This window comes from Tiliqua scincoides, chromosome 2 (genome assembly GCF_035046505.1).
Source record: "Tiliqua scincoides isolate rTilSci1 chromosome 2, rTilSci1.hap2, whole genome shotgun sequence".
In the NCBI taxonomy this organism is placed as follows: domain Eukaryota; kingdom Metazoa; phylum Chordata; class Lepidosauria; order Squamata; family Scincidae; genus Tiliqua; species Tiliqua scincoides.
The window spans coordinates 120,350,027-120,362,022 of NC_089822.1; the positions used below are offsets into that span (position 1 = coordinate 120,350,027).

Sequence of the window (11,996 nt, forward strand, 5' to 3'; positions counted from 1 at the left end):
ACGATCCTCTAAAGGGGACACTCCTTCCTAAGTGAGAGGAATTGCTTCACTTTCTTGACTTCACCTTCTCCTCTGTTGCAAGAGAATCCTCTTGAAGACTCAGGACCCTAGTACAGGGGAGCATTTAGGGAAATTCTGCTTGTAAACTAAGAGAGGTGTGAAGGTTCAAAAAGGCCCTCCAAGCTCTGTCCGGTTCTGTCTTCTTGACTGATTCTGCCCAGCCCATTACAGGCTGGGTGGAGTCAATTTGGGTGCTCAGCTAGAGGGAAGAAGCACCTTGGCTTCAAAAAATATTATTACTGTTCAGTGTTTTTAGCACTACTTTTCTTTGGGTATTTGTTACTGCTATTTTTTAATGCTGCCTACTTCTGTTTTATTCACTACTGCTATACAGGTTGAGTCTCATTATTCGCGAAGGTTACCTTCCCAAAACTCACGTGGATGGCAAAAAATGCACTAAAGCAAATCAATTTAAAAAACAAAGTCCCTTTGCTCCCCTGATTTAAAAAAAAACTTACTGACCTTTTGAAATGCACACAGAGGCAATCAGTCTCTCTCCAGGAGCTTAGGCTTCACTAGGAGGAAACAATCCCTCTCTTCACCAGGAGCCCCAGTGAGGGAAAAGAATGGTGATAATAGCTTCCATTTAGCCTTCCTTCACATGCTCTGGGGGAAGGGGGGAGTGAAGCCTGGAGCGAGAATGATGGATGGATTGTCAGCTGGGTACCCTCTCTTGCATTATTAAAGGACTGTTTTCCTTTAATTTAAAGCATGGGTTTCCAAACCCCGGCCCGGGAGCCAGATGCGGCCCGCAGAGTGCCTCTATCCAGCCCGCAACCAGCCTCTGATCCCCTGAGAGCCTGTGGCCCAGTTGACCGAACACAACCAGAGTTGTGCTTGTGGGGTGGGGGAATGGAGGTCCATTGAAGTGTGTGTGCTTTATTTCTTGGGCTGTGTTGGTGCTTGGAGAAATCCTGGACATTTGAGTCCATTCATTCATTCATTCATTTATTCCAGTCATCCATCTCTAATGTATTTATTTAAATTTTATATTTAATTTTTTTCCCTTGACAGCATGCCAGTTATTTGATTGTAGGCCCTTCGGCCAAAAAGTTTAGAGACCCGTGATTTAAACGATACTTCTCTTCAGTGTTGAGATAGAAAAATCTTTGGATTCCCCCCCCCCAGTGGAAAAATCCATGGGTAATTAGGTTATACATGTAATCACATGCGGAAGGAGCTTGGTACAAGGCATCACTGAAAGTCTTTTTTTATTTATTTAAAGCAAAAAAACTCACAAGAGGGCAAACATTTTCAAAGGAACAATCAAGCAGTTCCTTTCAAAAACATAAATAGGTGCCAGTATAGCAGTCACTCCTGACTATCCCATTTTCAAAACCAAAAGAATTTCTGGATAAGAAAGTTAATCTTGACTAAAGTGACCTCACACTGGGGACAAAAGCTGTAATCTGCCACTACCTCATGTAGCAAATGATCACCATCAGATATTACCAGTGTTGAGCCCCAGTGCCACGTAAGTGGAGTGCATGCTTCTTTACTCTGACAATTTCCTTCCAAGCAGTTTCCAGAAAGCCCCCTTCACATCTCTGTTCCTCAAGCTGTAGATCAGAGGGTTCAGCATGGGAGTTAGAGCCCCATACGCTACAGTTATTACCTTTTCCTTGTCGGAAACAGGTTTTTCTTGGGGCTTCAAGTACATGATCATGATTGTACCGTAAAAGAGACTGACCACAGCGAGGTGAGAGCTGCAAGTGGAGAAGGCTTTCTTGCGCCCCAGTGTTGAACTGATACGCAGCACAGCCAGGCCTATGCGCCCATACGTGGCAACAATGAAACCAAAGGGTAGTAGTACAACAAAGAGGCTGGAAATTTGCACAAAAAGCTCGCTTGCATGTGTGTCAGAGCAGGCTAGTTTGAGGAAGGACTGCAGCTCACATGCAAAGTGATTGATGATGTGTTGGCCACAGAAGTGAGTGGGCTGCAACACCACATTGATTAGGGTTATCAGGAAGGAGAGAGACAGAGACACAATCACCAGAGAAATGCATAATCTCCAACTCATGACTTGCATGTAATGCAGAGGCCGGCATATGGCTGCAAAACGGTCGTATGCCATGACAGCAAGGAGGAAGCACTCCGTTGAGACGAGCAATAGACCAATGTACATCTGGGCCAAGCATCTGGAGAAGGAGATTGTGGGTCTGGGAATAAAGCAGTTAGCCAATGCCTCAGGAACTGTGTTGCTGGTGAAGATGAGGTCTATTGAAGAGAGGACACAGAGGAAGAAATACATGGGGGTATGAAGCCGTGGGTCAGCGATACTCAGCAGGATGAGGAGCCCATTGCCAAGAAAGCTGATGAGGTAAGCCACCAAGAGGAGACCAAAGAACACAGCCTGAGCCCTCGGGTGTTGCGATAACCCGATCAAGATGAACTCTGTCACCATCGTCTCATTTGAAGCTCCCATGGCATTCTGTGCTTTTCCTGGAGGAAAGAATAACGTAGTTGGAGTTGACAGAAAGATCTTAAGAGATGAAGCACTTCATACTGTATCCTTGTGGGTGTGAGAATCTCTTCCCCCAATTATATTTATAGAGACAACACACTGATGTTTCCTGAAAAATGCAATACGGATCCTTTATGTTAAAATAGGGATATTCATTGTTTGAGAAATGGTGGAACCCCTTTTCTGAAAAGAATACATCAAAAGTACAATTCTGTGATGTTCATAGGATTTGGAAGATTTTTAATTAAGGTCCTAAAAGCCATTTCTGTCCAAGTGCTGCTCTGAAAGTTAAGCAGAGCGAAGTTGTTTAGCAAAAGGGTTGGCCTCCTTCATTTCCCTTTTACCACTCTCATTTAACCAATTCTGCTTTGAAAAAAAGCAAGTGAAAGTGAGTAGCTACCTACTGACAACAATAACGACAATGATGAAGGAGGCTGACTATGGGAATGCCAGCCGGGTGTGGCAGTAGCTTCAAAGGAGGCGAGGCTGGTACGGACGCCTGAACATAACCCTGGAGAAATCACAGTCCATTACTTGTCCGCCGGACATCAAAACCCTGACCTTGAGCCCCAAAGTACTTATAAAGATTAGTGCCTCTGAGAACGCCCAAATGTGATTTCACATGCCATTTAGTGAGTAGCCACCCCCTTAGCTGCCACCACCCTCTCTAGCTGGATTGGGAGTCATGAAATGAGAACCAGAAATGGAACAAGAAGCAATTGTCTTTTTTATCGTTTTATCAGCATGTATGGATTCTATTGCTGAATGACTTTAAAATACACATTGCCATTTTGAAATGGAGCTTGGTAGAATTCAATACTTCTCGTAAACTGTTTCAGTTTGATTCCTGTTATTGTTATTGTTATTGTTGAGTACTTTGTACTTAAAATACAAGAGGTTCTATATCCTCAACTGTACAGCTGTTGGCTGACAGTAGGAGTCACTGACTGTCGCTAGACATGAACATGACAGGGTCTACAGCAGGTGACATAGGGCACAATCCTAACCAGGTCTACTCAAAGTAACTCCTATTTTGTTCAATGGGTCTTACTCTCAGGAAAGTGCAGTTAGGATTGCAGCCTTATTCCTTCCTTTATTTATCACACTGCAAACTCTCACTTGTTTAATGACCCAGAGTTTGGGAGAAGCTCCACAAACTTCTGTTTTGCATTTCCGCAGACTAATTCCATCAGAGATTCAGCAGTGTCCATATATATTTCTCTAGCCCTCGTAGGCTATAATATAATCCTATATGCAATTCCTGGGAGTAAGCCCTATTGGATCCAATGGGACCTCTGAGTAGACATGCCTAGGATTGTGTTGTTAGACTGTTGGTGAGGATGGAACTGGGCAAGAACATTTCAAAGCCATTAGAATAGATTAGAAGAAGATACAGTCAGAGTGAAGACAGCCAGTTACAGTGAAAACCTTTCATGTCAACAGACTCACATTCATCTCCGAGGTCAGGTCATTCAGTCACATCCATTCCACCTTCATGAATACCACCTTCTGGAATCTTCACATGCTGTCCTTTTTGTGTTTTGCCAACAGAAATGTTGAACCATAACTGTTTCCACCTAAAACTGACAACTTGGAAGCCAAACCTCCAGACGTGCTTTATAGTTATAGAGAATGTTGTTATGTGGGTCATAATGGAAGATCAGTGCTTCATCCCTTCACAGAAAACAGCTCTCATCATTCCTGGAGACAACAGCTAATGACTTTGCTGGTACTTGTCCCCCTAGTGGTTTACAAGCTCCATCACTACACTAGGTCCTTCTGGAGCATTACAGGTTGACCCACAGGTGTTTCCAAGAACCGGACCTTAATTGAACTCCAAGGAGATCACTTACTGAAGCACTTTTGTTTCAAGGACCAATTATTTTTTCTTCTGCCTAAATCTGTATGAACACTATTGGGAAGGGGAAGGATGGTATCTGAGTCCTAATGTGACTGTTAGACTTTTTATCTTTCTTTCTCCGTTCATTATTTCTCCTCCAACTGACAATATGTCAAACATGGACAAAGTTCTGCTAACCATCATGAGCAACCATCACAGGCACCATCCAAAGACAAGTTCTTTGAAATCTAGTTGGCTGAACAGAGATATTTAATCATGAACTAGTGGATGGTGCTTCCACGAGAGAGGGGTTTAAATCCACCCTGCCAGTCTTCTCCCATGATCAAAGCATGGAAGGTCAATAGACAGAACTGTTGGGGGTGGGGGTGTCACATGGCAGGTCCTATGTTTTCTTCATCTAAGGCAGGGGTCTCCAAACCCTGGTCCATGGGCCAAATCTGGCCCTCTAGAGGATTTTATCCGGCTTGCGCAGTTCTCCAGCCTCTCAGGGCTAAAAATAGCTCAACAGATGCACTTCCAGATTTCCCAGCATGGGTATACACCACATTTAGCCACTAGAGGAGCTGAATGTAATGCAATGTAATGTAATTTTACATTGCATTACATTCCAAACCTCTAGTGGCTAAATGACGTATATACACCCAATATATTCCAGGTCTCCGAGCATCAGTATATACCTCATTCAGCCATTAGAGGTGCTGAATGTAATGAAATGGAATAATGTAATTCTATTATATGAATGTTTTTCAATCCTGTTGCAACATCCATTCCCCCTCTTTCTCCGCAAGTCAATTTTGCCCTCTGCTCCCCACCTCCTTCCACTCCCACCCACTTATTGTATTCAACCAACCTCTCCACAAATCTTTTCTCCATGTATTGTTTGTTTGTTTGTTTGTTTGTTTGTTTGTTTGTTTGTTTTCCAGCCCTTGACACAGTGTCAGATATATAACGCAGTCCTCTTGCCAAAAGGTTTGCCGACGCCTGATCTAAGGTGAACTGCTTAGCAGGTTCTTCAGCTCCCCTGACAAAAAGGTGAAACTGAATGCCAACGGAAACTCATTTTTAATTAGACGTTAATTAGGGAAGCCACCGTACCACTTGGTGGCTTGCACCTAGGATACTCTTTTCTGTTGTTTGCTTCACTAATTTACTAGGCTCAGCAGAAGAGGGGGTGAAAGTGGTAGGTAGCCACGACTATCATCCTAGTTTGGGATGAACGAGGCAGATGATAGGGCATCTGATGAAGAAATCCCTTCCTAAGAGAGCATAGAAACTAATGGTTCTGTTTAAAATCAGTCACGGGGGTGAATGTGAACAATTCTAGCAATGGAAATACCCCGTGGGAGCACCAGTGAACATGGCCTAAGCAAGCTAGGGGTCAAAATATAATTAAGAAAAAGAAACTAAGCCAAAAATGAGGGGTGGAGTGGAATTATTTCAAGTCAACCTGGGGAACAATATCTTGTCCAGCCAAGGAAAGTGGTTACATTCTTAAAAGAGAAAGAAAAGAAGCCCTAACACATCATACTACACAGAGAGAGTTTTGGCAGAATGACGTAGAATGGAAAGGGAAAACAAAGACATTAATTCCCTTACAGTGCAACCTTAGCCATGTCTACCCAAGTCAGGTGACTCGAATCCAAGTCACAAAAACATGTGTTTTTTGCTGACTCGTGTACACTTGAGTCACATGTGTCAATGACTGCAGCACTGACTCGAGTCTGAGGCCACTGACTCAGAAATGAGTCCCCATGTGGTCAGTCTTGAGACTGTGTCTTGCTTACCTTTTTGGGGGCGTGAAAGACCCTGTGGGGCCATCGTTCAGACCAGGTGAGCAGCAGCAGGAAAATTCCGGCCAGGAGGCAGGGAAGGGTTAATGTTTGGGTTTTGCATCAAGCAGGAGGAGGGAGGGAGGCGGGAGAGGGCTCCCTTGTCCATCTCTGAAGGAACAGATTAGCATTGAACAAAGGTTTTATTCCCTGGATGTGTGAAGGGAGAAGCCGGGGTGGAGGTGGTTCCTAGCCATCAAAGAGAAACTCATGGCTCCAGCAAGGTCATTGAATGACCAGCAGCAATGGGACTACTTCTGAGTAGAGCTGCAAAGAATTGGGTCATAATAGTAAGCTTCCCAGCTGCTGCATGTGATCCCCCCTCCCTCTTGCCACTTCTGTCCCTGCTCTCACACAATTTGTCCCACCCCCTCCCACCTTTCTGAGGTCAGGCACCTCCCAGTCCCTGTTCCTCCATGCCCTGGTGTGCCTGGTGCCCCTTCTGAAAGTGTGATGTGAATGGGGGGGAGGTGTCCCATCACTGGGGTTTGTCAGGAACTGATCGGTGCTTTCTGCACCTCTTTTACAGGTATGGGATATCTGGGGACCGTGGGGACTCGTCCAGACTCGTCCAGAGCATTTTTGGGACTCTATTTGACTCGAGTCCCAGGTACAATTCAGTGCACCATTACTTACGAATAACACCCATGGAAAGCAATGGGCCTACTTCTGAGTAAATCAGGTTGCAATTATGTGCTGCACTTATTCATGCTCATTCCTTGTTGTTTGTCACTCTCCTATGAACTGAATTGCACACTCCCAGTTATGTGTTATAAGTTATATGGTATATGTTTGTTAACACACCAGGCACCACAAAGAGGGATTTGATTAATGGTTCTACTGGTATGTTGTTTACAGTTTACTTACTCTGATAGTGTTTACAAAAAGGTTGTGAAGGCCAGAATTTAAATAGTTAATGAACAAAAATGTATCTTATGATATTTTAATATATTTTTAATAAATTAGAGACTGTAAGTTCTTATGAAACAATTATTTGTAGGTTATTTTTCAGGATCTGGTCGTGGGTAAAATCAGACAACCCCCTTAATTTTAACACCCCCCCCCCAACTTATCCAACGGTCATAAAAAATTCCATGATTTTGGCTCAAAATGTGCCCTCAACTTCTCTGTGAGATCGACTTATGCTTGGGAATCTGCGGTAGTTTGCTTTTCCAAGCTCAGCTTTGTTCCTGACTAAGAAATTAAAGAATTATAAGACGAAACACCTAGGAAAAAATCTTATATTCTTGCATTTGGACCCCTCAATAGCGGAATTCCCAGTTTGGTAAAAATTACCAAACATAATGGCTCCTGCTCATTTTGTCCAATCTGAAGCCTTCTTTATACCAGATGACTTTCCAACGTGGACATCGCTCCTGTGTAAGAAACCACAAGCATTCCTCATGCGATGAATGTATGTGGTTTTATGCTGACGTGTGCAGGAGATGGATGGGAAGCCATGACTGGCAGCAGCATCCCACCACATGTAGCAAAATAGATGCAGGTCTTTCAGGAACAGCGCGGTTTTCACCATAAGTGCAACAGCTTTACAGGAAAGTTCATCTTTCTCCAAGTGACTAGGGAAACCAGATGACTGAAGCGAGAATCTTCACCACAAACTCTTGTAGCATGATGGTTGCCAGTAATTATCCACTAGGCATTATAAGTAGGGGACACCATTCTTTATTCTTATACTTTCCTTCCAAAGAGTTTCCAGAATGCCCCCTTCACATCTCGGTTCCTCAAGCTGTAGATCAGAGGGTTCAGCATGGGAGTTAGAGCCCCGTATGCTACAGATATGACCTTTTCCTGGTCAGAAACAGACTTTTCTTGGGGCTTCAAGTACATGATCATGATTGTGCCATAAAAGATACTCACCACAGCAAGGTGAGAGCTACAGGTGGAGAACGCTTTCTTGCGCCCCTGTGTTGAATTGATACGCAGCACAGCCAGACCTATGCGCCCATACGTGACAACAATGAAACCAAAGGGTGGTATTAGGATAAAGAGGCTGGAAACATGCATGAAAATCTCACTAATATGCGTGTCAGAGCAGGCAAGCTTGAGGAAAGACTCCAGCTCACATACAAAGTGGTTGATGATGTGTTGGCCACAGAAGTCAGTGGGCTGCAACACCACTGTGATCAGAGTTATCAGGAGGGCAAGGGCCACAGATGCAGCCACCAGAGAGATGCAAAGTCTCAAACTCATGATCTGCATGTAATGTAGAGGTTGGCATATGGCTGCAAAGCGGTCATATGCCATGATAGCAAGGAGAATGCATTCGGTTGAAATGAGTAATACACCAATGTACATCTGGGCCAAGCATCTGGACAAGGAGATTGTGGGTCTGGGAATAAAGCAGTTGGCCAACACCTCAGGAATTGCATTGCTGGTGAGGATGAGGTCTATTGAGGAGAGGACACTGAGGAAGAAATACATGGGGGTATGAAGCCGTGGGTCAGTGATACTCAGCAGGATGAGGAGGCCATTGCCAAGAAAGCTGATGAGGTAAGCCACCAAGAGTAACCCAAAGAACACAGCCTGAGCTCTTGGGTGTTGCGATAACCCGATTAAAATGAATTCAGTCACCATTGTCCTGTTTGAAGCTCCCATTACATTCTCTGCCGGGTCTCTTCTGCAAGGAAAAATAGAACAAATTGTTCAGACATGGCACTGTAAAAGGTTTCAAACTGCTGCTGATGCCTAAATAGTTGAAATGTTTTAATTCTCTCCACCATCCATCATAAAATGAAGCATGTTGAAGTGGAATGGATGCTGTAGAAGGGACCGTTATGCACATTATTCTGGCTGAAATCAATGACATTTATGGCCCAATTCTAAGAAGGTTCTGCACAGGCAGAATGTCCATTCAGTTACAAAGATGCTGTAAGCCTTCCCCCTGGCGCCAGCAGTTGTCAGGAGGCCCGCTGGAGCAAGTAAGTCCAGCACAGAGGCGGAAGGAGGGCAGAAAGGGTATTGAATGGGATGGGGGATGGTGGAACAGAGTGGCAAAGGGGGTGCGGTGTGGGCAGATTGGAGCCAGAAGGGGAACAGGACTGGTAGCGCTAGTGTGCTCTATATCCAAAAACCATTTTTGGACCTGTCTACACAGATCAACGTGGACTTGCAGCAGTGATATCGCTGGCACAGGTCTCAGTTGATCCCTTGTGGCTGATGGAGCTTCTGCTGGGACAAGCGGACAAATGTGCCCTTACCCCAAAGAGACCTCCAGCAGCCAAAGACGCCTGCAACATCACCGCACAGGGATTTATGTTGGATTGGGTTGCTAGACTACAATCCTCTACGCTCTTACCTGAGAGTAAGCCCTACCGAATCCAATGGAGGATAATTCTGAGTAGACACACAAACTATTTCTGAGCTAGATATTGGATTCATTGAAATCAATAAGCTCAAGCATACCTAGTTGTAAATAAATGGCTATGATCCCTTTTATGATTCTGCCTACTCAAGTCATATTCAGATTATGCAAGGGCACCCTAGACCTCCACTGCTTTCTCCTAAAGGAAACTAGAACCCAGATTTAATCAAAAGGCTTTTAACAAAACCAAAAGACATGCCCCCTTCGCGGATACACACTCAGCAAATCTCTGGGTGGGGGGATCTAGTCACACCCCCTGACACTGACACATTCTGCTGGCCACATTGCCTGAAGATCAGGCCATTTATCAGTAAGGGATGGGTCTGAACATTCAGGGGGTTCTTCCATGTCATTTGGAACCCTGACCATGAAGGTTTCCAAATCATGTGGAGGAACCCTCTCTGCTCCTTCCATTTCTGCCTTTGGCCAATTTCAAATGTGTGACTGCAGTGGGATGTGGCCAGCGGGGTGGGTCAAGAGCAGGGCAGATATTCCTACTCTGCATCCAGCAGAGGGGAGCAGGCTTGTATCCAGCAGACACAACAAGCCTGCTGCCCTCTCCCAGTTGCTGGATGTGAAGTGGGGATATCTGGAGCAGGCTCAAGACGCAAAAAGAATGAGAGGGAGTGAAATTGTGCTACTCCTTCAGATATGATTCTGTTCTTATTCTCTTATTACTTCTCAGATATTTTATTTGGGCAGGTGTCTCCAAATTCATGTGAAAATTTAAGTGTAGGTGAAATTTAGCAGCACTTCTTACTGTTCCCTTCGATGAGCAGCCATCTCTCTCTCTCACTCTCACTCCATCAGGTTCCTAGTCAGGGTACCAATTAACTGTAAAAACACTGCCCCTGAGAATATACAGATTGCCATTCCCTAACTTCGCACCACCAGTAATGCTGAATTCAGTGGTATCTAAAAAAATGAACAGAATCCTAGGCACTCAGAATTAAGTCAATGGAGCTACAATCCTATCCACACTTTCCTGGGATAAGTCCTAAGAAACACAATGGTTGTTACTTTTGAGTAGTCATACATAGGATTGTGCTGTTAGTGTTTCCACCTGTACAATCTCATCTACTTGCCTATTATTTGTTGGGGGGAGGGGGAAGAGGAGAATTCCCTATCCAATAACTTGGATACTAAAGAACTGTTATAACCACAGTTGTGTTTTCTTTACTCATTAGCTGAAAATTAGTATTAACCAAATTACCACTAACTGTGGCATACTTTTATTCAGTTTAAAATCAAAGCCTCCTTTCATTCTTACAGATCCAAAAGTTCTACTGCACAGATGTTATTATTTATGTCACTGAGGGCGCAATCCTAACCGGCAGTTATGCCGGCATAGGTGGCCCTGGAGGGTAACAAACATGCCGTAAAGCACGTTTGCACCTCCTTAGGTGGGAGCTGGTCGGCGCATTCAGATATACCGATGCACAGACGGGGAGGAAGAGGAGAATTCCCTGTCCAATAACTTGGATACTAATGAACTATTATAACGTCAGTTGTGGTATCTTTACTCATTAGCCTAAAATTAATATTAACCAAATTACCACTAATTGCGGCATACTTTTATTCACTTGCAGTACTCTGATCTGGATTGGGACCATGGTGGAGATAGAGAGGCATTAGCCCTACCCCACACCACAATCTGGACCTGAATCTGGGGTCTTCATGCATGCATTCTATTGAACTTAATAGAATTCTTATTGAACTTATGCATTCTATTAATGGAAATTATTTTTTCCATTAATCCCAATGGAAATAGGCAGAAAAGGAAGCAACATTAATAATAATAATAATAATAATAATAATAATAATAATAATACAGGTATTTCTATACCGCCTTTCTTGGTCCTCTGATTTCCCCTTAGACTTTATTCAGGGCAGTTTACATAGGCAGGCAAATTAAATCCCCGTAGGGATTTTTACAATTTGAAAGAAGGTTTCTATCTTTCAAGAAACCACAACATTCAGATGTTTCTTTCTTGATCTCGTCGCACATTCTGGCCTCCATCCTCCCACACTCAGAGCAGATGGAATTGCTCTGCTCAGCTTGTCAGCTGCTTCAAGGTCGCACTGTGCTGGTGGCCTCGAACTGGCAACCTTCGGATGTTATCTTCAGGCAAATGGAGGCTCTACCCTCTAGACTAGACCTCCTGCCCATTAGGAGGCATAAACATTAGGGGCATAAAGAATGAAGAGGGGTGCTACAAGCTTACAGATGCCTTTCATTATCTGTTGCATTTATTTCTCTTTCCACATTCTCAGTCCTCTCAAGTCACTGCTATCAATGCTCCTCTGGTCATCATTTTGTGCTTCAGCTTGAGGTTCTACTTGCATTTCAGTAAGTCCCAATGTATTTCTTAATGCAACAGAAAGGAACCTGAGGTA

At 44.0% G+C, this 11,996-nt stretch overlaps 2 protein-coding genes across 2 annotated transcripts; both read right to left on the minus strand.

Annotated features, from left to right (window-relative positions):
• Nucleotides 1-1,555: 1,555 nt before the first annotated feature.
• On the minus strand, nucleotides 1,556-2,488 carry LOC136638745 (olfactory receptor 13H1-like). The gene has a single exon (XM_066612775.1). It carries the CDS (start codon nucleotides 2,486-2,488, stop codon nucleotides 1,556-1,558), a length of 933 nt encoding a protein of 310 aa, XP_066468872.1.
• Nucleotides 2,489-7,906: 5,418 nt separating this feature from the next.
• LOC136638746 (olfactory receptor 13H1-like) lies at nucleotides 7,907-8,833 on the minus strand. The gene has a single exon (XM_066612776.1). The coding sequence runs from the start codon at nucleotides 8,831-8,833 to the stop codon at nucleotides 7,907-7,909; it is 927 nt and encodes a 308-aa protein (XP_066468873.1).
• Between the last annotated feature and the right edge of the window lie 3,163 nt (nucleotides 8,834-11,996).